Source organism: Rhyacophila brunnea, unplaced genomic scaffold (genome assembly GCF_057557595.1).
Source record: "Rhyacophila brunnea isolate RB1 unplaced genomic scaffold, BYU_Rbru_1.0 scaffold_16, whole genome shotgun sequence".
Taxonomy (NCBI): domain Eukaryota; kingdom Metazoa; phylum Arthropoda; class Insecta; order Trichoptera; family Rhyacophilidae; genus Rhyacophila; species Rhyacophila brunnea.
Genome location: NW_028232816.1, coordinates 16,518,824 through 16,543,929, shown reverse-complemented (window position 1 = coordinate 16,543,929; position 25,106 = coordinate 16,518,824). Strand labels below are relative to the sequence as shown.

General features: G+C 33.3%; 3 protein-coding genes across 6 annotated transcripts; 1 reads left to right on the top strand and 2 right to left on the bottom strand.

Moving 5' to 3' along the window:
* Nucleotides 1–295: 295 nt before the first annotated feature.
* On the bottom strand, nt 296–9,290 carry LOC147074468 (zinc finger TRAF-type-containing protein 1 homolog). Of its 4 annotated transcripts, none has more exons than XM_085943917.1 (7): nt 8,931–9,290; nt 7,361–7,599; nt 6,467–6,628; nt 4,547–4,758; nt 3,586–3,746; nt 1,866–2,068; nt 851–1,354 (listed from the first exon to the last, which is right to left on the bottom strand). In XM_085943917.1, exons 1-7 carry the CDS (start codon nt 9,138–9,140, stop codon nt 1,324–1,326), a joined length of 1,218 nt encoding a protein of 405 aa, XP_085800043.1. In that variant the 5' UTR covers nt 9,141–9,290; the 3' UTR covers nt 851–1,323. The 4 variants fall into 4 exon arrangements, with proteins under 4 accessions (XP_085800045.1, XP_085800043.1, XP_085800042.1 ...); XM_085943916.1 differs by having other exon boundaries at nt 1,184–1,354; nt 6,467–6,631; XM_085943919.1 differs by lacking the exon at nt 6,467–6,628 and having other exon boundaries at nt 296–1,354.
* A 591-nt stretch (nt 9,291–9,881) lies between these two features.
* Stoml2 (stomatin like 2) lies at nt 9,882–16,760 on the top strand. Its single transcript, XM_085943915.1, has 8 exons — nt 9,882–10,034; nt 10,137–10,244; nt 11,030–11,237; nt 11,783–11,971; nt 12,501–12,656; nt 13,939–14,054; nt 14,417–14,545; nt 16,184–16,760. The coding sequence occupies exons 1-8, from the start codon at nt 9,987–9,989 to the stop codon at nt 16,475–16,477; spliced, it is 1,248 nt and encodes a 415-aa protein (XP_085800041.1). The 5' UTR covers nt 9,882–9,986; the 3' UTR covers nt 16,478–16,760.
* Nucleotides 16,761–18,121: 1,361 nt separating this feature from the next.
* On the bottom strand, nt 18,122–23,578 carry ND-18 (NADH:ubiquinone oxidoreductase subunit 18). The gene is made up of 4 exons (XM_085943499.1): nt 23,483–23,578; nt 23,207–23,375; nt 19,516–19,875; nt 18,122–18,507 (listed from the first exon to the last, which is right to left on the bottom strand). Exons 1-3 carry the CDS (start codon nt 23,527–23,529, stop codon nt 19,519–19,521), a joined length of 573 nt encoding a protein of 190 aa, XP_085799625.1. The 5' UTR covers nt 23,530–23,578; the 3' UTR covers nt 18,122–18,507; nt 19,516–19,518.
* Nucleotides 23,579–25,106: the final 1,528 nt, after the last annotated feature.

The following is a 25,106-nucleotide window of genomic DNA, read 5'->3' as shown; positions in this document are numbered from 1 at the left end:
ATACAGAAAAAGTTACTATAGGGTCAATTATAATAATATATTAAATATGAATAAATATTATGTAATGAGATTAGCCGCCATTTTAATACTATTGGTATGTATTACGTATTGCATACATACCGTATTGACCCAAATACAAAATGATTCAATAAATTTGATTAACTGTCAACATTCTTAGATCACCAATTTAATGTTAACTTTATTTCATGATGGTATTATATTATATTTTAGTATAATACAATAACTGATTGTAGATATCTATCTTAAAATGAACAATAATAATTATAACTTCTTTACTGGTCTTTCATCAAAATAATAGATCATCTTAGCTTCAGTTTCTGTCAATATGGTACGCAACTTCAATGCATTTGTAATTCAAACCGGTCGAGTGTTTCACAATATAGATCTTGATTGATCGTTATGAGAAAGTTTTCATAGATAAATACATTTTACCATCTAAGGTTGTAAAGCAATTAGCCTAGTCACAACATATGACAGTCATACGATGATTTTTCTATAATAATCTCAAACTATTGGTAAACTTGAGCATGACAAAACGGCACATGTAAATAAATAAATATTAATGCAAGATCTGAGGACGTTCTTATAAATATGTTGTAATATCATAATATATATTCGTCTCTGTTCTGGCAGAACACACTAACTGAAGAATACTAGTTTTGAGTAATTTGACTTTGAAATTGTTAAAATGTTTGAAATAATGGTCTATCATGTGAGTTTATAAAGTAATCGTAAAAAGGATGACTTTAAAATAAAGACTACACGGTTTCCAGACGGTAAAGTTTGAAATAAGGAACATTTTGGTACTAACTCAATATGTCATTTTTTTCGAATTAGTGTCTTCTGCCAGAACAGTGACGATATGTAACTAATAAACTAGAAACATTATAATTTTAAATATAAGATTATTATCAATATTTACACATCAATTTTTTTACGACACATGTTTTATTGACATAGCGAGCATTATCAAGTATGAGAAAATATATATTATTTCTGATACTCATATTTACTTGACTGTGTTTCCATGTAGATGAAACATGTATCATAAAAATAGTTATAATTATGTGGTAAATACAGATAAAAGTTATTTTAAACATTTATGAACCTAATGAATCTCACCACCTCGTTAACCATTGAAAAAATGAAAAAATATTATCGCTTCATTTAAAAGTTACGTTAATTAAATTAAATCTAACTAAGTATAATACAATTTAAATGAAAAAAGTAAAGCTTCATAAAGGTATTTAAAGAAATATTCAGGTGGTGTGCGAGTGGATTTTGGAGACAGCGAGACTTCCACTACTTTGAGGACGACAGGAACATCATCAGTCTGAAATACAAACAAGCGCAACGGTAATGTTTAGAGATGCACAGGTTCTTAAACTGTATTTTGAAGTTGTAAAGATAAATATTACGAATTAACGACAAAAAATAGTAATGTACTTGATTGGGAAATCATAATTGTGTGCAAAAAGATCTATGATCTCTAATTTGACAGATATTGAATTTTCTTAATGATAAATTCTGCTGGATTTCAAAGACATGATTCAAGAATAAAAGATTCCTTGTGTATCCGTCATATTTTTTTTTTGTATTGCATAGATCTCAAACTGAGGGAAAAAAATTCACCTGTTCTCGTGGTTAAAAAAATACTAGTCCCGTATTTTTGTATTTGAAAATGCTGTACGGGATTACAATCACTTGTCTGTTTTAAATTATTTCATGGCGTTATGGGGATGACCTTATGCACAAAAAATTAGCGAATTAAGCTAAATCAATGGGATCACCGCTATCAAGCATTATGTATTAGGTTGAAATGGTGACAATTTACTATTCCGCACCTGAAATTAATAACTTTGTTCGCCAGAAGTCGATTGCACTCGTTGGTATCGGGAAGCGGCAGGGCGGCTGCCGTAGATTCTGTCTCCCTCTCGTTGAATTCAAAATGATGGACTCGAGGGATCGTCCGCATATCACCGAAAGGCCCTTGCAGTATCACATAGTGGATTGAGAGAGACGAGGTCGTTTTTGATTTTAATATTAGCTGGGGACAATATTATAAAATTTAAATCTTACATGACAAAAAATATTACATACTTGTCTTTATTAAATGGGAAATTATCGATAATCTTCATTAGATTAGATATATTAAATGGAAAAAGTTTTTAATTTTAATGTATGTTTATTCAAGATCATCCATACTAATGATGTTGCAGTATGCACAACAAATTATTTCTTTCGTCTTGGAGATTTTCTTTCCTAAATGAAAGAATGTTAAAGCATGTGGATGCACAATTTGTTGCCAATTTCACAATGCAACAGTAATGAGTATCACCACACTTAAATAATATACTATATAGTACAGCACTCTCAGTAATCTGCCGCTCGATTATCCAACATCTACTATAATCCGCTGTTATTTTTACTAGTTAAAACTCAAAATCAAGCTCTATAATTCTATGGTATTCGTATTTAAATTCAATAGTCCGCCGCGTGCCTATATCAACTGTCCGCCGTCGTATTTAATGTAGCTGAGGCATGGAACAACCTACCGAGACGAGCAATAATTTAATCGTGAAAAAAGCTGTGGTCCTCCATGAAAGATGATGAAGACTGGGAACCGGAAGACTTAGTTCGATAAGAAGAAATGATTTAGAGGGCGACTGAAAACTCAGAGCTAACGCGAAATGTTTTAGAAGAATGGGTAGCGGAAAGTTCTGAGGGGTATGCGCCACTTCTGACTGAAGACGAGCTCGTAAATACATCAAGAGGCTTGGATTCTGAGGATGAAGGCAATAATTGTCAACCGACCGCAGCTCATACAGTCAAATCAGAAGATGCACTGGCCGGGACTGACGCGCAACCATTAAATGGGCAGAGAAAAATAATGGAACCATCAACACATTCATCATGTTGCATAAATTATGAGATGACACAATCTTCCAACAATATTCAGAAAAAAACAACCAACACTGAACAAGTTAGTAGTTGTGTGAAGTGATTTACTGTTTAATATGTATGTAGTTAATAAACTTAGTTTATAATAATTAATATGTATAATTTAATACATAATTGATTTTGATCATAAAAAAACTGTAAATTGCTAGTACAAATGTCTTAATAAAAACTATTTTCATGAAATACCTGTCTTAATTTTTACAATATTTTGTATTTATGCACTATAATCCGCCGTTTTCACTAATTGGACACTTGTCTGGTTTTTGGGGTGGCGGATTACTGAGAGAGTACTGTATTTAAATAATTCGGGTAATAGTGGTACAGATCCATATTAAATTTATTAATAATAACTATTAGCCTGAGATTCATAGGATGTTGACTTAGATTAAATGGTTAAATCGAAACAATATGAAAACATAATGCCAGCTGCAAAAATCACATAGTATTCGAGCAACGCAGTATAAAAAGTCAGAATTTTCAGCATTGGTGGTATTCAACGGTTTTAGTTTCAGAAATGACCGTGATGACGTGTATGTATCGATATAGAAGCCGCAGTCTATATGTATATATTCAAACAAATTAAATAGAACTACAATGGTATACCTGATATGTGATGTCTCGTTCCGAACTCTGTGTGGGGTCACGCTGGCTATTGTTGATATGTGCTTTCACAACCCACTGATTGTTGAGTGCGGTGAAACGTGAAGTCTCATAGAACATTCTATTCACATATTCCTCCGTTCTATATGGCTTGAATTGCAAGTCTGTGAAAGGTGAAGGGATACCATATCAGTGTTTGCCGTCACATTCTCAAGAAAATTTAATAATAAATAAACATATACAGTTCGTTTAACTTAGTTGTCGTAGATTAGAACATTTTTGGTAAATGTGCCGCAGAGTTGGATATGAGATTTTACAACTTTCTTTTTAGACCAAACCAAACCTAACCTAATCTAACCTACCCCATCCTAATATTACCTCATATAATCTTAGTTTGTGATAATGGTGTATCAAAATGTATGAAAATCTCAAATTTTCAACTAACGATTATTGGATCGAAAAGCCGATGCACCGACAGAAAATGGTATTTATTATAATTGTCTACATGGAATAAACTGTTTTCGTAAAAAAATAAATTATAAAAGCTCGTGTCCACCTCTGCAGCACAATTACCACATTTTTTAACTACAAAATTATTTTAATAATGTTGATAATAATTATTTAGATCTTTAAAATTAATTTGATTCATATATTATTATTGAATGGCAGTAATGATGAAAAAAGTTTTGCCATACTTTATATTGTAAGAAAAAGTACCCTGCTTACTGTCATTATATTCATATAATTTAGCCACACATAACTTATTTTAAATATTATGTCTTATTGTGATATAGTTAGATCGTTATACTCCTACGATTTAGATATGTGTCAGAATGGCCATTCGGCAATATGCAAGACAAAAATGACGTTAATAATAAGATGTTGCTACAGTAACCAAACATCTCTGTCAAGCTTCACATTGCCGTATATGAACCCGCAATAGCTTAAATATTACAGAACTCACCATTGTATGCAATCTTTTCATAGCTGAGCAACTTGAGCAGCGTGTCGTAGAGTTGCTTGTCCTGCAGATGGGCCCGCTCGGACGCGTGCAGCGTAGCCATCACCTCCGCGCCCGTGCGCTTGGGATGAGCACAGCACTCCTCGTGGGCCGCCGCCTCATGGTGTGGCCCGAACCACGGGCAGCCAATGCACTTGTACTTGCATCCTGTCGTCCTGTCATCAAATATTGCTGATAATGATCATCGATAAATTTGATATTGCCATTGCATTATTACTATCATGCTATTATATTGAATTGACATTCACTCGTTAAATTTAAATATTAAGACATAAAATAACTAATAATAATTGACTTGTTATAGAATAAATAGTTTAGCCACGTTTAGTTGAATTATATAATATATGGACAGGATAGGCTAGGAGAGCTTGTTCTGTAACAGAAATATTACTTGAGACATTTTATACATACCTACCAAATAATATGTAGTTATAAATTTAAAATTCATTTACATTTCAAGTAGTGATAAATGCACGGAAGTTTTTATAAAATTACACATTCAAGAGGAGTGACCGCAATAGTCCTGAGTGAAGCATAATATGTGCCTACGAATTTATATAAACAGTTTTTATAAGGAACGTTTGTTAGGCATTCACACAAAACATTAGGTCCTTGCTCTGGATCAAACACATTTTGAAAAACGTGTGAATTCTGTCAGACATGAGATTTGAACCCAAGGCCTCAGAGGTGGACAGTCTGCCATTACGCCACCGTGGTTTATGACAAGTACATAGATCAAGAGATTAGATAGAAAATAAATAAGAGCGTTGGGTTAGTAATATAGAATAAATTTAACAGTACACACTAGCCATATAAAATTCAAACTGTTAACAAGATCATAATAATATACCATATTCCCATTCATCACACGCCGATAAAAGGCAGCCCAATTCATTGTAATGCATTTTTAATAACCGCATCATACCAATTTAAGTCAGTGTTGATATATTTGTTTGCGAATCAGATAATTTTAATATGGCCATTCACGATGCGTCCAAGCGGCACGGCGCGGAGTCACTCCAACTCTAAATTATTTTGTAGACGCAGCGAATACCGAGCCGACCCGAAATCCACTGCATCACGCAAAGGAACGCGTCCAGGTGCACACATCATGAATGCCCGCCATAATGACTTTTAACTGGAAAGGCATCGATAGCTACATACACCAGAAAGAAGTAGGCTCAATAGTTTTCATTACAAATACAACACAGAACAGCAACACTATCAGGAAGCACTATGATATTAATCACCCATGAAATCATAGATTCCATAGCTTGACACAGCCAATCGTCATGAATTTCAGAATAGAATATACATAATATAATTAATAATCATACTATATATTATGATTGATTTGAGTGATTATGTTGTGCATATTATTTGTTTACAATTTGTTTTAAGTTTACGTCGTAAATAGAGGTTTTAAAAAAACAAACCAAAAGTAACAATGGAACTTGTACCACTTCAATGAGAAAGGTTTAACTACTTCACCGTGGAGCATTTAATTACCAAATTTAAATAACATGCTAATTATATATAATGGCCCCCTAATAAGGACACAACAGCTGTGCCGTCAGAGGTAAATGAGTTAATAAAGTGTGTAAACTTGTAAAGTTCCCTCAGAAAGACAATTAATATTTCTGCTGCATACGATTTTAAATTGCTGTAATCTTTTATTGGTTGTATAAAATGCCACCATCTAAGAAATCTTGGATGATAAATCATCTGCTGTTTCATGATAGGGTTACCTACAAAACATAAAATTAATATCCAAGCCATTAGCAAGTTTGTTATAGCAATTAATTAATATAGGATGATATAGTATAATTGATTTATTATTGTTGAAATGGCTATTGAGCCCACCTGATTCGCTGTGCGGTGTTGCTGCCGACACCGTAATTCATTATCTTTGGCCTTCTCATCATGCTCACAAACATAACGCAATACATTGCAGCTCTTCGGAGCAGTCCGCCTAAAGAGGTGTCACGTGAACACACAGAACTTTCCACCGTGACCGGGGTAAACCTACTGAACACACAATCTATGTCTTAAAAGATAATACGTATATGGCAAGAATATAATATATCTACTTTCTGTTAAATTCTTACGACGTTGGCTGATTTAACCGGTTCTATGCCTTCAGCGAGTTATCTCACTCTATGAAGCCGTGATCGACAGGCCGTACGACTTTAAACTCAAATTACCAGTCACTGTCGATTGATTTGCATAATCTAAAAAATTAAACACACAGTGACATCTGCCACAAATTATTAGTATTACAGCGATTGTAGAAAGAGCTTCGCTCTTCATTCAACATGTGTCGTTAAAAATCTGCGGCATAGTAATATCGTGAGGCATAGAAAAGGTTTAATTATTTTTGAAAATATGTATAGACTCGGTGTATATTGGAAATGGACATCAATTGATTAAAAAATAATATACAATTTGGATTGTTTGACGAGATATATTATTTTGATTGACATGTCACATGCCTGACATTTTTTCATGTCAAAAAGCATAACCTCAAATGAAACATCACCCGTCTAGGCAATAAAATGTTTAGATATGGTATCCTTTCATTTTTATCATGTAAGAAAGAAAGCCAGTGTTTGTTGTCTTGGTGGTCACCCACTTCTGGAGATGACTTACTAATTTTTTTGTTTGTCATCAAATTTTCTGATAAATAGGTCTATACATCACACCAAGATGAAAAATAGCGAAAGTTCTAGCAAGCGGGATTAAATTTGATAAACCGACCTCTCTTCGCACAGCGCATCTTGGTGATGATTGAGAGAGTTGCGAGCGAACTCCTTGGCGCAAAATTGACATTCAGACGGCAACTCGGAAATGGCATTTTCCACGGCCAGATTGCGCGAGGCTGAGTCCTTGGAGATCTCCACGCGGCAGTTGGGGCACGTGGCCGTCTCATCCCTGAGCCTCGCGTCCGCCAACACGTGTGTGAAGCATCCGGCACACATTAAATGACCATTACTGCACTGTAAATTACATAAGTTAGTATACACTTTTAAAGCACCCGTCCACGTTACCATCTGTCGTACAGGTAATCTACTGTACGGCAAAATCAAATACCTCGCCATTTAATTGATTGCGGCTGCCTCATACAGCATACTATAGTTACTGTAACGTGAATGGGTATCATTAAAATAAATTAAAAAATATACAAATTAATTCTACCATTATTATTATGATTTATAAATTATTAAGTAATGGATTACGGATAATTTGATTCTGATAATCCACAGCAGTTATTTTAAATTTAATAGTAAGAGTTACTTAAACCACATTTACTAGGTCATTTTAATTATAGAATTCCTGATATATTTTTAATATTGAAAATAGATTGGTTTATTTACCTAGTTAACCAATTTATACATAAAACAATAAATGTTTCTAAAATACATAAATGTACAAAATTCCAACTAAATAACAATACTTACCTCTGGAACATTAAAATCTGGAACTCAGTGAAAGAATGTGATGAAAGTATTTTTTGTAAAAAGTATGCATTTTTTTTATTTAATTGAGTAGGTATATGATTCCCTGTGTTGTAAAACAACTGTTTTGTGTTTGATAATACTACAGTTTTATCTCGTATTAATAATGAAAATAATGCCTACATTTTAGGTGTCATGAATGCTGTTTTCAAACTATAATGTATCAGGATTAGGAATATTGTTCTGACCAATTAATACATCTACGGCAAGGATTCGGATTTGGTGTAGGGAATAAATAATCAAAGGAAAACAGCTGAATTTCATTTACATAAACTTTTATTTACCAAAGCAAAATGTAATCATCCAACAATAGCATACAAAACAACAAAGCAAAATATAATATTTATTTTGCACATGAGTACCATTACAAATGATTTACATATGACGGTACGTACAGATCATTCTTATGCAGACAAAGGAACAAAGAATAAATTTTTACAATCCATTTTAAAAAATTATACATTTTTTTTTTTATAAAAATAATATTCCATAAATAAATTAAGATGAATTGTATAACGAAGACGACGAGAAAATATCACAGTAATGATTTAATATTAAAATTATATTATTTTCTAAAACTAATCGATTGCGTTTTGCTTATTGTGCAATAATTTGGGCGTAGCGCTCCACAGAGGCAGAGCGCACACACAAAAAAGTATACGCAGTTACATAAACGATTTTTATGCAGTTAGATCTAAATAGGTCGCAACGGCAACGCAATATTGATCAACGAGTCAAAATAGTTACATACAAAAAACGACCATCTGATTTTGTTTTGTCATTATGTCAAAATCAGCTGTCGTTTAGAATACCTGATAAACGGCAGCCTTTGGTAAATCTAAGCAAACTGCGCAGCAAAGGATACCACCCAATCTATGTTCGAGCTTATCCAATGGCTTTTTCTCAGTTTTACTAATTTTTCTTCGTTTCGCCTCAGGTTCCACGAGTTCATCTTTTTCGGGATTTTCTACCGTTTCACTTGTCGAGCACGATTCGACTTCGCAATCTAACACTTCCGACATTATGGATGTAATTTTACAATAATAAATTACTAATAACACCTTCGACCTAGTCAATCTACGTAGTTATTTTCACAGCAACGACCAACGAGCAGTGCACGCAAAGCCCTTTTTCTTTTGTTTTGTTTGTTTATGTCATGTCAACGGAAGTTCTTGTGGTGGCCTGCAGTAAAATTATATTCAAACACGTTTGATGAAAATGTTTGATCAACTCGCCAACTCGGAGGTCAAACTTGTCAAGCCGCTACTGGTGATTTGTACTGCGTCAAAATTGCCTAGTCCCTAGTACGTCATAATTGCACGATTCACAAATTAATAAATGGATACTAAATCAATACACTGTTCATTCTATGAATTATTATTGTATATGACTAATTTATTCATATCCGTTTGAAATATTAATAATCACAGTTTATTTTGTAGCTTAGAATATTTATAATGAAATGCGGTTTTGTTGCGTATACCTTTTAACCCAGAACGATTTTGAAATAAATCTATATACACACTTAATTAACTTTTTCTACCATTTTAAAATCATCACACCGTTGAAAAAAATGATTTCGGAGAGTTTGAAGGTCGTGTTATAAAACGAAGTGAAATAAATAAAAAAAACATAAATAATTTGGCCACGCCCATATTTACTCAAACCATTTGACCGGGTTTCTAATATTAGGGAAATTTATGGTGCATTTTTTCTTTTTTACTGCGTGAAGCTATATTTTATTATCCATGGTTAACTTCGATATTCGATGATCAGGCAACCCTAAAATAAGACGTCAATCTGTGGACTTTTAGGAGGATAAGATTTATTGGTTAGGATAAATAACATTTTGAAAGTATTTCTTTAAAATGTTATCTCGATCAAGGATAATGTCGATGACGGCAGGTGTTATTCGGGTACCCAAATCATTTTATTGCAATGTTCCTAATTCAGCTAATTCATACATGACAATCAAAAGGTAATGTCAATTCATATTGGTTCATATTTCTACATTTTAGAATACTCTGACGCCTGCCGCTGCTGGAAATCAGTCTCTAATAATATCTACAAGGCATAGATCGTCTACTCCTTTGAATACTGTGATCATGTTTGTCCCGCAACAAGAGGTATGGTATTCAACACAATAATATTTCATAATTTTATATCCTTATTACATCTTACACTCCAAGCAGTATTGTTTTATAGTAATTATGAAACAGTAAATATTTAAAGGTCCTTTTAGATGCTCAGTTCAGTTTCAGTTATCCGACTTGTTTCCAAATCCTTGTTGTCTCTAGTTACTGTTACCACATCATATTATTTGAAGTTATCAAACAAAACATCGTAGGACGCCTCTCTTTTATTGGCGTTAATTCCATAACTCGCAATAAATCTTGTTGTGGTCTTTTGACATTGTGGGAGATGTCCTCTTTCCTCTTGCCCAGACTATCACGAAAACTAAGACTAACTGATACGATAAATTTTGGCGAACCCACCGAGCCACAGCTCCGTCATAGTTTCAGTAAGTCTGTTCATATTTTCTGATATCGTAACTGAAATAGACCATCTAAAACGATCTTTAAGATGAACAATTTATTTACCTATTGAAATTGTTTTTATTAGAAAGAAACCTTCAAAATGATTATCGAACCGTGCCACTTGCTAGCCGCCAAAATATTAAATTGTTTGACTTTAAATAACGGATAGAAATATGCCAATAGTTATTTCAATAAATATCTGTAAATAATCTTATGTTATGGTATTTTTTGCTGTTCATTTTTTTATCGTAGAGTTTTCCTCACCCTTTGAATAACAATTAAGTAATGTGCCTGGGTAAATTGACAAATCAATTCTCATATACAAATCTATTGAGATATTTTTTGAGTGTGTATAACCGTACTCTTATTTCCAGGCTTGGATTGTCGAGAGGATGGGAAAATTTTACCGTATCCTGGAGCCAGGATTGAATATGCTGTGGCCAATAATAGACCGTGTGAAATACGTTCAAAGCTTAAAAGAAATTGCCATTGATGTACCAAAACAGAGTGCTATTACATCAGACAACGTAACGTTGAATATTGACGGGGTACTTTATTTAAGAATTGTCAATGCGTACTTAGGTAAAAATTAATTTTAATATAAATCTTTAGGTACCTAATATTTTTCTATGTATCTAATCCTGTTTATGTATAGTTTGCATACATTGCTATGTCAAAATTTTTTATCGTTTCTAAATCTTTTATATTCGATGTTCTCAAAACGCAACATATTCATTCCATTTACAACACTCACTGCAAAAGTGAATTATTTGAAACCCCCCCCCCCCCCCCCATCTACTCAGAAATCCAAAAAGAGTTATTGGATACTTCAACACTTTCCAGAGACAGACTAGCGACAGCCAGCTGGCTCTGCTAGTATCTATAATTCTGTAGGTCTTCATACTGAAGAAATGTTTATTTTTCAATTCGGGTTTATTTAACTTTCTAACTCATTTCAGGTTTTGCACGGCAATCAATTTCACATGTGTGCTCCCTCAAAAGAAAGCACACAACTTAAACTCGTAGAGTTCATATTTGTATCACTAATTAAGCGATTTCTTCCGAAATGTACCACTGAATTAATTTGATAAGTATAAAAATTTGGTGTTGTTTCTATTAATTTTCAGCATCATACGGAGTGGAAGATCCAGAATTTGCCATTACACAATTAGCACAGACCACGATGAGAAGTGAATTGGGAAAGATTGCGCTCGATAAAGTCTTCCGTGAGAGGGAATCTTTGAATGTCTCCATTGTTGAATCCATCAACAAAGCTGCGCAGGCATGGGGCATCGCGTGTCTCAGATACGAAATTAGTATGTATAATGTCTCAGTATTTATGGTAGCGTGTCTCATTTGGTTTTCTTGGTTTATTTTACTCTAAGGTTTCCAAATGGATTTTTATCTAGCTATCTAGGAAACAGCCAAATATTGCCAGCCTTTTGACCTCAAATATATACTTATGTGAGGAACTAGTTTTTTGCTTATAGTAATTAACCCATCCTTATTCGTGATGCTGATTTTGGTTGGTTTTTTTTTCACCATCGTTCATGTACAAATTTCCTAATTCGACTCATTTATATACATACGACTTTTAAATACTACAGAGTGACTTTAAATAATGTAGCCTAGTGGTATATACCAAAGTATGTACAAACAAATACATAATAGAAAAATCGTGACGCTGCATGTTGTGTTAGGCAGAAAAGAAAATGTTACATTTATATTTTGCAATGTATTTTTGAAGAATAAAAATTGTCATTGAATAGATGGCAATATGGCATATAAATTGGAAATGGATTGTAATTATTGATATTAAGTGTAAAAAAAATATTTTGTCCACAGGGGATATAAAGCTACCTTCACGAGTTCAAGATGCTATGCAAAAACAGGTTGAGGCGGAGAGGCAAAAACGAGCGACTATTCTTGAATCCGAAGGAGTGAGGGAAGCAGACATCAATGTTGCAGAGGGTAAACGGCAGGCAAGAATATTAGCATCAGGTTATTACATGATTAATTTTTTTTCTACAAATTAAAATTTATGAGTCTTGTTGATCGGAGAGTTCAGTAAGTTCAACATTTTAAAAGATATTTTTAAGATGAATATAATACATTATGGGAAAGCAAAAAAATATGTAAGTAAAAACTATCGTGACGTAGTGAAGAAAAAAAAAATGGAAGAGATGAAAGCCAAACAATTCCAAAAATAAAGGAAAACAAAAGGAAAGAAGAAGTGGTGGGAGAAGCCTCAGCCACAACAATAACAGCTACAGACAGTAGCGTAAAGCATTCAAATAATAGGAAAAAGTTAAAAGGGAAGACAGAGATTAACCTGATTCGGGAAATAATGAAAGTCTTGCTAAAAGGTGGTAACAAAAATGTTTAATGGAAAAAATATTTTTTCCATTAAACTCTTAAACAACAACCAAACTATGAAGCATACAACCGTTAACCATTTTTGGAAGGTATATAATATTTGCGCTCTGTAGCCAAGGGCCTCGCACACATGCTTATGTAACAGGGTCAGCCCTGTTATTAATGACAGTGATATGATTAAAAATAGATTATATTTGTGTACATCATTGACACAGCCTCAGTTAGCTAGAAACGATGACTAGTGAGCTGGTGTTGTGTGTTAAACAAACGTATAACAAAGTTAAGGAGGGTGTCGTAGACTAACAAACGGACAAGGTGTATCACAAATAGTTAAAACACACACGTGTGTCGAAAATACGTTGAGTTTCGGTAGTAAACCGACGCCGAGTCAATGTAGAATTCTACCGCCCTGAGAATCTTTGAGCAAGAAAGTTTTCTGCAACAGGAGAATCGCGAGTAATCAATTTTCATCCGAAAATTGCGGTAGAAGATTCGAGCCTCCGTCTCCCTTTTGCCCCATGACTCCCCACTATCACAATGTATTGTTCAACTCCTCGCTCGCCGCACGTCAACACCACGTAGGGAATTGAAGCCCTACCTCTTCTATACTCCATTAAACTTCACACTGCGTAAGACGCTGAGCCGTGGCTCTTCTTTATATCCCAACCACTCCATTGGCCATTCATAGTCGATATTCAATGCCACCCTCACACGGAGAAAGAAAATTCTTGAGCTATTTATTGCTTTCCAATATTGTATCAACTTTATGTATTTGAATATAAAATCCCGGCCAAGCAAATAAAGATAAAAGTCTGCGTTCACAATAGCTGCACATACATCGATCTTCCTCAGTTGAAGAAGCCCTAAGGTTCTCGCATCTTTATGTAAACATTATGATTATTTTCAGAGGCTGAGAAACAGGAACAGATAAACAAAGCTTCGGGAGAGGCTCAGGCCATGTTGGCCGTGGCTGAAGCACGATCGCGAGGAATAACATTAGTCGCTGCCTCACTTACACATCAGGTATTCAAATAATTCCCACTTTCACTTTATGTTATAATGAAGTTTCAATCAATAGATTGTTCTATAAGGGCCAAGACGTATGGCGCTGCAAGTTGCTGCATTGATGCCAATACTAGGTCGGTTTGGTTTACTAGGTGTTCATTGCATTATCTATGCAAAAATCGACCTAGTCTCCACATCCATGTGGTGCAAACCCATAATTTTGCAGCGCCGTGTGTTTTAGCCCTAAAGGTGAGAAAGAGTGTCATTCATATGTATAATGTTCATGTATTGCATGCCTGACAAAAAATAGTTATTTACAACGATATCATTGATTGTATTTTGTACATGTATATTTTATACAACTCTAAATTATTTTGCAGGATGGTAAAAATGCTGCATCTTTATCTATTGCCGAGCAATATGTTCAAGCTTTCAATAAACTAGCTCGGACAAACAATACGCTGATTATTCCGTCAAACCCCAGTGACATCTCTGGCCTGGTTGCACAGGTATGTTTTTTTATGAACTGTCTAATTAACACAATCACTGCTGATTTTTAATTACCACATTAAATAACACGTTAATTACATCTAATGGCCAACTACTCAAAACGCGCCAGTCGCGGTGTTAGCACTAAATGAGGTAAAGTCATGATATTTTTATAAGATGTTATAATATATATTTTACTTTTTGTTTTTGACCATTCCGGTCCTGTGTTGTTGGATATTTTCTATTCTTGAGACATATGCCCAATGACATTAATATGTCATTGCATATGCCACAATTAAATGTGCAACTACTCACTAAGAACAGATCTTTATTTAGTTACTTACATATTTTTTCCGACTTATGGTGTGGTGTGAATGAGATATCTACCATCCTAACTGGTATTGACCTCTGTTCCTGACAATCAATAAATTGAGAGCATCATACTCCGAAGGTGTAGGTAGACCTAACCTGTCATTTATGGCACCGATTGACAGGGTGATAGCTGTGTTCAACCATATTGCTCTAGTTATTGACGTGAGGCTATGAGGTCAATAGATATCATTGATGATGATCAATATAAAAGATGATTAGTTTATTCACTGTGCCTATTGTATTAGTCATTATTGTTACTTTATACATTCTATTACATACATACCTAACTTTTCTTTGTTTTTCTTGAAAAACATCTAAATATTAATAAGGTGTACTTAGTGATTTCCAAATTGGGAGGTGCGAAAATTTTAACAGAAACGTAACCACTGGGTTGCAGTTTTCAAGTCCATGAAACAACCGTTACAGTTACTAGTCGCAGTAATCATCAAAACAATAACCTAAAATTCAAACGTGACTTGTAGCCAAAGTATTGACAGAAACGAAAATGAAAAAAACGAATAAAACAGTGCAAGGATCACAAATGCATTCATTAACTGATTCAAAAAAACAAAGTGAAAGTGTTCATAAATATATAAATCATATGGATATTCTGCATTAGCTGTATGAAATCCAAATATCGAGCCCGTTTAGTAGTAGAAAAAGAGATACGAGTAGCACTCTCTTCAACTCCTCAATGACACCTAGATTTGATAAACTTTGTGCTAATAATGACACCTCCTATGTAAAAGTCTGTAACTGCGTTTTTGGCTATTTTGACTGAATACAACAATGATAATCGAAAAATACAAAAATTCAATCAATATAATTATATCAATCAACAAAAAATTACGATTTAAGCATTAAAAATTTACTTTGTGGTGCCATTGAAATCGTACTATTGAAAAGTACCACTTTGCAGTTAGGGCTTTATACGTAGGTGTCGATAAACAAGCACATCCATCGTATTGAAAACAAATTAATCTTAACATGAATATTTGTATGTAATATAATATTTTACTATAAGAATTATAGTAAAACCTGATTATTATTCTGTCAATTATGTTTTTTTTTTATTTTTTCCATATAAAATTGTGTGTATTATTATATAAAGGGGCGTAGTAATATAAACTTTGGAAATCACTGGTGTACTTAGTTATGTCCACAATGTGTTAAAATTAACTTGAATAAAAAAAAATCATGTTTTATCTGAGCTAATAAAAATATTGAATATAATTTTTCATATTACACTAATTTTTATTTATATTGATTTTTGTTTTTTTTTTCAGGCCCTGTCTATTTACTCTACAGTATCAAGAAATCCACTGAATAGTGGAGGAAGTGACCCTAGTCAAAATAATAACAAACCGTCTACAAATTCTTACGATTCCTCCCTGCCCATACAAGACTTGAGCGCTTTCACGATGAAAGCCGTTGGCTCGAGTTACGCTAATCAACCTGGGATGCTTTCTGCCGATGATCCGGCAGCTGAATACATCTCCGACGATGAAGAAAGAGCCAAATATAATAAGAAACTTGCAGACAGTACTAAAATGTCAGCACCAGAAAATAAACTCTTGTAGGTATCGCAATTTGGCTTTATTTTAGTTATATGTAATAATTTTGTAAGATTTTTTTAAAATGAGATCGGAAATAATGTTATTTTCTGTATTATAGAGTTCAAAAGTGTATGTACATATTATATAGATAATCCAGTATATGTCATCGAGCATTTACTGTTTACTGCATTTATTCATGTTACATATTAAAATTTCCTTTCATAACAGAAATCGGCTTAAAAACCTATTGTTAATAATTTTATTCTCTCGTTGAAATAATATTTTAGCATAAAATATTGGATGAAAATTGTTTTTTTTTTTAATTAAAATATTTCCTTTCCTTACCTTATTATGTCAATCCTTTAGCTTAGTCCAGACCAACGTACATATTCCCGTTAACATTGTATAAAAACTACAATGTTAACGGGAATACAAAGAGACCGGGTTTTTTAGTATTCCGCAGCATATGGAAAATGTTTGCAAATAGACTGACAAATAAACAAGTTTGATATTGGAAGAGAAGTAGCACTGTTTGCAGGTGTGGACATGCGTTGAGTTTTAAACAAATGATTATGCACATTTATTGTATTTGTGTAGTGTAAAAAGTTGACAAACCATTGTATAATTTGTTTTCGGATCATTGATCATTGGCTCATATTTACATCTCAAATAACCTACTATCCATGTATTTAAGATGGACCATAATATGACCCACGTGTTGAAGCGTCATAACTAAATTTGGTCACCTCACTTTTAGCATGTTCTTCTTCTTCCTGGTGCTACAACCGCATGTGGCAACTCACAATAAGTCAATTTAAAACCACACATTTCATGCAAGCCAAACAAAAATATGTTTCTTACGCTATTTTAAAATAAAATTTATGAAAATTTGGCAGCACACTGGTTGAAAAATACTGGCCTAATATGGATTTTTTATAGCTACTTGGTTCGCTCTCTTATCTTTTCGTTACTCCTAAAGTAATACTACTGCACACGCAGTGTCTGTTCTTGAAGCTCAGTATACGGTTGCTCTGAGCCTATGTAAGGTGCCATGATTCAGTACCATAAAGCAGCACCGTCAGAATGCAAGCGTCAAATAGGTTAACTGAGTACATTTGTGAGTCCCAAATACTCCACATCGAGTTGGATGTTGCGCCAGCCATTCCCAATTGGATAACGAGCTTAAACTTGATTCAGTCAAATATAACAAATCACTCTTACAAGTTAGAACCAGGGTGATATAGGACATTATACCCCATTTACATGTACATGGGTTTACTGCTGACAGTACGTATTATCGTGCAAGCTTACATGCATGGATCAAAAAAATTTAGAAGCTTCTGAATTTTCACCCAATAATTGGTACTTGCATGACGAACCTGTCAGAAATAACACGAACTACACCACACAGAACATTTTGATGTTTACCGATTATCTACGAATTTTTCAAATAGCATCATACGACAAAATCGCGTCTCACTTACACTTGAAGAATGAGATTCGAGAGACAGTCAGCACTTTTACATGTATGTAAACAGTTATTATCGCGATAGTTTAAAATACACATTATTGGTGCAGGTAAATCCATGCATGTGTATAGGCACTATTATGTAACATCAAACAATTATAACAACTATAACAATTTATAGGATAAAAAAATAATGCTTTAATTAAAAGACTGAAGTTGGTATATATATTTTTTTTAATTTTATTTGCACAATCTACAAAATAGTATTGCATAAAATCAAGATTTAACTATACATAATTTATAACATTTTGGTTTATTTAAAATCAGGTCAAATATACCTTTAGGATGAAATACTCATTAATTTAATCAATATTCTGAAATAAGTGAAATACTTTAATTCATGATGCATGTGAAAGGAAATGTGTGTTATATTTTTAGCACATTTTTTAATTTTATGAGTAGTCATCTAAAGGTATCAGCAGCCACACTATTAATTATTATATGCTAACATAACATCTGAAAGAATTATTAACTCAAAATAAATAACCTTTATTTACAAAGTTCTAAATTAAGATATTGTTTAACCCTTTTACTCCCACGGGGCCGATATTTCGGCCCACCATACCTATGCGAAAACTCCATCTGGGCCGATCCATCGGCCGAAAGTTTGGAACCAAATTTACGATTTATTCCAAATTTTTTCCTGTCATATTTCATCTCATGTAGACAAAGCATTATATTCACTCTGTGTTGGGCATGACTAATATTTTTTTAGTGCCGCACTTGTTTATAATTTGGCATACCCTAATAACTCACAAGTCATAATTGCTCTTGCTGTCAACTCGAGACCAAATAGGGTCATAAAAATAATAAAACATTATTTTTATGACACATTTTAAATTCTGATATTAGTGATATTTCTTTTAGTTGTTTTATGATTCATATATCACATTACAAAATGAGTTTTGTAATTTTTGAACTAACAATGGATGCCACTGTACTTTTTGTAAGATGGTGAAAAAATACAGGAATATAAATATTATTATAAATGATTTAGTACTTTGAGACTTATTTTTTGAAATTACTTCATTCCCATATCAGTTAGTCGTCGATACTGTATCGAATTCTCTTGCGATTTCGTGAATTGAATAATATTCTTGAATACCTTGGACACTATACGATTTTTTTTGATTACTTTATAAAAATTCTATTTCATAGATAAATAATAGTTTGTTTATTTTTTTTTCTGTTACTACATAAGGATAGATTATATTATAAAATTTGATAAATCAATTATAAATAAAAAAAATGTTGTCACACTTGTTTTGTTGTTCAAACATAGTTTTATCCGTTCATTTCTAAATAAATATTGATACATTATTTTTTTCTTTTGTTTTATTGATGTAAACTATCAATATTATTACTTATTATTGCTTTATACACCATTGAGAACACACAAAAAAAGTTTCAAATTTTCAAAACATGTGTAGAATTAGTTATTTAAAAAAAACTAAATCGACGATTTTTTGTCAAAAAACGCTTGGGAGTTTTCGCATATGCTAGGCTAAATCAGCTGGGAGTAAAAGAGTTAAACTGTCTACTTGGTCGAGACACGTGTCCTTTTATTCCAAGAAAAGTTGACACCGTAGGACTTTGGCCTCTCTGGTTTGGTGATCTTGCCTTCGTCGATGTACCACGCCCAACCGTTCTTCTCGCAGTGATTGACGGCCTCTTCGGTGTCACGGAAACTGACCTTCATGTTGGAGAGCGGGTCGCCGCTGGATGCCCATCCCATGAGGGGGTTTTCCCAACGCTGCCGCGTGTCGAATTCGATTTCCCAATGTTGAATGTTGTTCACACCGCTCTGCATTGCGTTCTTAGCAGGCTTATAGATCCTGACTTTCCTAGTTTTGATATGCTCTTCGGGCACACCTGATATTACTGATATATCTTCCTGAAATGTTTAATTGCATTAAAGTGAATATAGATATAACTGTTCATTATCATAATATGAGAAAAGGTGAATGTGTACATTTAAAACTATGAAATGAAAGCTGTAACCACAGTTTTTTAACATCTATGGTTTTCTCTGATGTTTTAAAATAATATAAAATTAGACACCAATTTTTTTTATTATGTACGCAAAATTCCAAAGTGCAACATGTTTAGGAAGAACTGTAGTGATTCACAGAACTAAAATCGTCGCCGTAGATGTCAAGGAAGCCAGTCCACAAAACCATAATGCTGAGAAAGCTTTTGTGTGACAAGAAAAAACAACATTTTTTTATTGAACTTTTTTGTTTTTAAAGATATAACGGTGAAACTTTGAACACAGAATATACTTTGTGGTGTTATCTGTTTATTATTTTGAACAAATAACTAAAAAAAATAGTATCTTAGAAGTTATGTGTGTTATATCTCTTGACCACAGAATATTGAAATGTACAGTTGGCACACGTGTGTGGTAGTCAAAAGAGTTTTGTGGCTTAAATCCATTGACCACTGCATCTTTGATGATTTTAAAATGCTTTTGTGTACTTTACTCATTTTCGCCAAATTTGTGGCTTGGCTCCCTTGACATCTACGGCGACGAAATATTCTCAACACTTGCGTCATGAGACGACTGCCAGCTCTATGATGCTACCAAAATGTCTCTCTATATGAACGTTTCCCATACTTATAACATGCTAGTACTGCTTTAGACAGATTTTACTGGCATACGCCACTTTTTATGATACGAGGGTGGGTCAATAAGTCCTTAGAAAAGCCGACAGGTGGCGCGACTAGTACTGTAAGCGGTTTGTTTTCATGCAGCGGCACTACCGATTCAGTATGCTGCGAAGTTTCAATCAGATTGGTCGGGTTGTTGTGTGTTTCTCGTACATTTAAAAAAAAAATTTGCTTGTGGAAAAATGGAAAATGGAGAAAATTGAGTTTAGAGCTGTTATTAAACATTTTAATATAAAAGGGTTAACAGCAAAGGAAATAAAAAATGAGTTGGATTTAGTTCACGGCATATCTGCTCCTTCACTTGCAACTATTTATAACTGGTTAAATGAATTTAAACGTGGTCGTACATCAACAAAGGATGAACCACGCTCAGGACGTCCTGTAGAGGTGACTACACCAGAAATGATCAATAAAATCCATGATATGGTGTTAAGTGACCGAAGATTAAAGTTGAGTGAGATAATTGAGGTTACAGGGATCTCAAAAGGTAGCGTCATTTCTATTTTACATGACAAATTGGGCATGAAAAATATTTCTGCAAGATGGGTGCCGCGTTTGCTCACAGTCGACAATAAACGCAATAGGGTGGTGGCCTCTAAAGCCCTGTTGTCGCTCATGCAACGCAATCCGGATGAATTTTTTCGTCGCTTTGTGACTGTAGATGAAACATGGATACACCACTATACTCCCGAGACGAAAGAACAGTCAAAGCAGTGGATTGCGAAGACAAACCATGTCCAAAGAAGGCGAAAACCGTAAAATCAGCTGGTAAGGTTATGGCTACTGTATTTTGGGATGCACGTGAAATTATTTTCGTTGACTATTTGGAAAAAGGAAAAACAATAACAGGGGATTATTATGCATCTTTATTGGACCAGCTAAAAAACGAAATTGAAGAAAAACGGCCTCATTTAAACAGGAAAAAAATCCTCTTTCATCAGGACAATGCCCGTGTTCACACATGTTTACGATCAATGGCTAAAATTGAAGAATTGAAGTTCGAATTGGTCGACCACCCACCGTATTCGCCAGATTTAGCCCCCAGTGACTTTTTCCTTTTCCCAAACTTAAAAAAATGGCTAAGTGGACAACGTTTTTTTTCAAATGAAGAAGTCATCGATCGGACAAATGCTTATTTTGAGGACCTTCCGAAAACTTATTTTTCTGACGGTTTAAAAAAAATTGAGAAACGTCTAACCAAGTGTATTGAGCTCCAAGGAGATTATGTTGAGAAATAAAAAAAAAATACAAAAATAAAAACTGTTTTAATGCTTTTTTCTAAGGAATTATTGACCCACCCTCGTACATAAAATTATTATTTACCCAATCACTGAAAAAAAAATATTCAACCGTGTTACCCTTCCCTTTCAAATTTTCACTTACTACAGTATCGGAAACACTAGGTATTCTATATTATAATGTTGCTGTGTTTTTGAGATGTTATGGATTTTAAAGAAATTTATACTGGAAAAACTTTTCAGATTTTTTTTTTGAATGCCAAATTAAAAAGATTGATTAATATTTATTTATTTGAAAAAGACACGTTGAGTACATAACAAATTATTCATTCAGGACGTTCACAACATGACGTTTAGAATAAAAATTACAAGTAATCAGTTCGGAAAAAAAGAAAGCAAAAATAGTTTTATACAAAAGAAATAAAATTTTAAAAAAACAACAATGATTCAAAAAGTACAAATTAAACAATAAAATAGAATTTAAAAAACAGAATATATAATGGATCGCCAAAAATATCTACATCTCTAGGGAGTGCATTGACCAACCGCACAGCCCTCGCTATTGGTGGCTGGTGAGCCTGACATGAGGAAACAGCTTTCACCCAAAATAGGTCATTGGCCCTTCCAATTCGGAGGCTGTGGATTATAGCCCCTTTTATGGTAAATACGCCCCTGAATATTATATTATAAAATGTGAATTTTTAAGGTAATTTTATAGTACTCCATATCATCTCTGTTCTGGCAGAACACACTAACTGGAGAATACTAGTTTTGAGTAATTTGACTTTGAAGTTGTTAAAATGTTTGAAATGGTCTATCATGTGAGTTTATTAAGTAATCGTAAAAAGGATGACTTTAAAATAAAGACTGTTTATTTATTAAGAAGGTTTCCAGACGGTAAAGTTTGAAATAAGGAACATTTTGGTATAACTAACTCAATATGTAATTTTTTCGAATTAGTGTCTTCTGCCAGAACAGTGACGATATCATCATTGTGATTAAAGGTGCTTTTAGACCAAAACCTAACGCAACCTACTGAAAAACAACGCAAAACCAAACACAACCTTCTTATTTTTTGGTTACAGTTACGTTGTGTTTGGTTTGGTTTCTGGCCTCAAAAGAACACAAGAATGATATGGAGTACTAAAATTTACCATTTATACTTTTGATTTGGTACCTAATAAAAATTACTGAAAGCAATATAAGGACGATACAGGTACAGAATTAACTACATCAATTCATAATCGGTAAGCTGGTCCCAATATTGAAATAGGATTTTGTCTCGTAACTCTTTGGAAAAGTACAGTAGATAATTACCACTGCAGACACTTGGATTTTTTGTGCCAGGAAAGCCTTCCTTCGAGCGACATCCTCCGGTAAGGATACAGCCACTTCGTTGTCCACAATCGGTGCTTCTTTTTGGGTGAGGGCCTTAGAAGGGTCATCTGTTAACCTCACACTGGTGGTCGACAATGGTGCCTGGGCCCTGTCAAAAATAAAACAACATTTTACAAACACCTGGGAAAGACAACGCCCACAGGAAAATTTCCAATGGCGGTATGAAATGTTAAGAGTATTTAAATATCTAACAACCATTTTGTCGACTGGAATCGAAGTGAATTAGAAATAATTCTCAACATATCGCCGAGAAAATACACTGCAATTTGTTATTCAACTCTGTAAAGTGTTGCCCTGTCTATGGAGTTGCCATAAACGTGAAAAATATTATTCTTTGATAATTCATAGTTGACTGTCTTTATTATGTGACCATAAGTTTTGCGTACTAAATATATCGTGTAAAATTATTCATCATGCAATTTCTATTAGGTAGTTGAATAGGGTGAATGCTATAGTAATGGGACATCTAAGGAAATGACTTTTTTAAAAAGTGTATAAGTCAAAGAATATTAGCCTCTAGGGAACATATCTGATAATATGTCAAGATGCGGAATTGAATGAATTTTAAGAAAATGCATAAATAATATAACCAAAAGCATTTATAAGAAATTTATATTCTTCGGAAAAAAATGAGAAAACATAGTAATGGGACACCTTTGACATAGTAATGGGACGCAAGTGGTACAGATATGGGACACAGCATTTAAATCAAATTACAGATTAATTTAGATACCTAAAGTCTTAGCCTAAAATAAATCTTGAAGGCTGTACCTAAATACATAATTAAATTGTCAGACTTACAAAAATAAAATACATTTGACGACAAAAATTATAAATAACCCATGTTGTAAAATGAATCATCGAGTTTCAAAAACCACTTTGGCAGGTTTTTCAAGTTTCGAGTAAATCACGAAAAACTGTTGTGCATACATGTGAACCATTAAATGTATTCTTTTTTCGTAAATGTCTTCAAATTTAATGTGTTACTTAATGTGATATAACTTTTTAATTTGTATGCAGATAACTTGTAACACAAAATATATTCGTTTAAATACTGTCCAGAATGGTTTTTGAAACTCATTGTCGAATAGAGTGGATTTTGCATCTCACCTTTAAGAACAGAGTGGTTTTTGTCACTCACTTTGCTAAAATAACACAGTGCTAAAATTCCAGTGGCGCGTCATGTGATTTTAAAGAATACAAATTCATTTTGACTGCTTTTAAGCATTTTATGAAATTAAACACCAATAATATTTGAAATTTAATTTAATTATATCTAGATTAAACAAAAAATATTCTTATACAATCAAAAATACAATTAACAATTTTCGGTATACTTTAATATAACTTAACAATAAAATATTGATTTTTTTAAAATTAATAACCAATTAAAAAAAACTAATGATACAATATTACGATGTTCAAAAAACATAATATCAAATGCTAAATCAATTAAGAAACATAAAAATCTGTAGATATAGGAAGTACAAACCTAACTATTGTAATATAGGTACCTATTCCATGAATACAGATTAAATATAACAAGATATTTCGGAAGATAGTTTGTAACCAAATTTACGACTTATTCTAATTTTTTTTTGGTCATATTTCGTCTGCTGTAGACAAATCAATCACTATAATTATTAATCTGTATTACGTGAGACTAATATTTGTGTGGCGCCTCGGTTATAATTTGTGTTATCATATTACTCATAACATCATAACTCACAAGTCATTATTAGCTTATTGCTGTCGTACTATTGTTCAGGGTCGTAAAAATATTAAAACATTGATTTTATGACCCATTTTAAGTTCCATA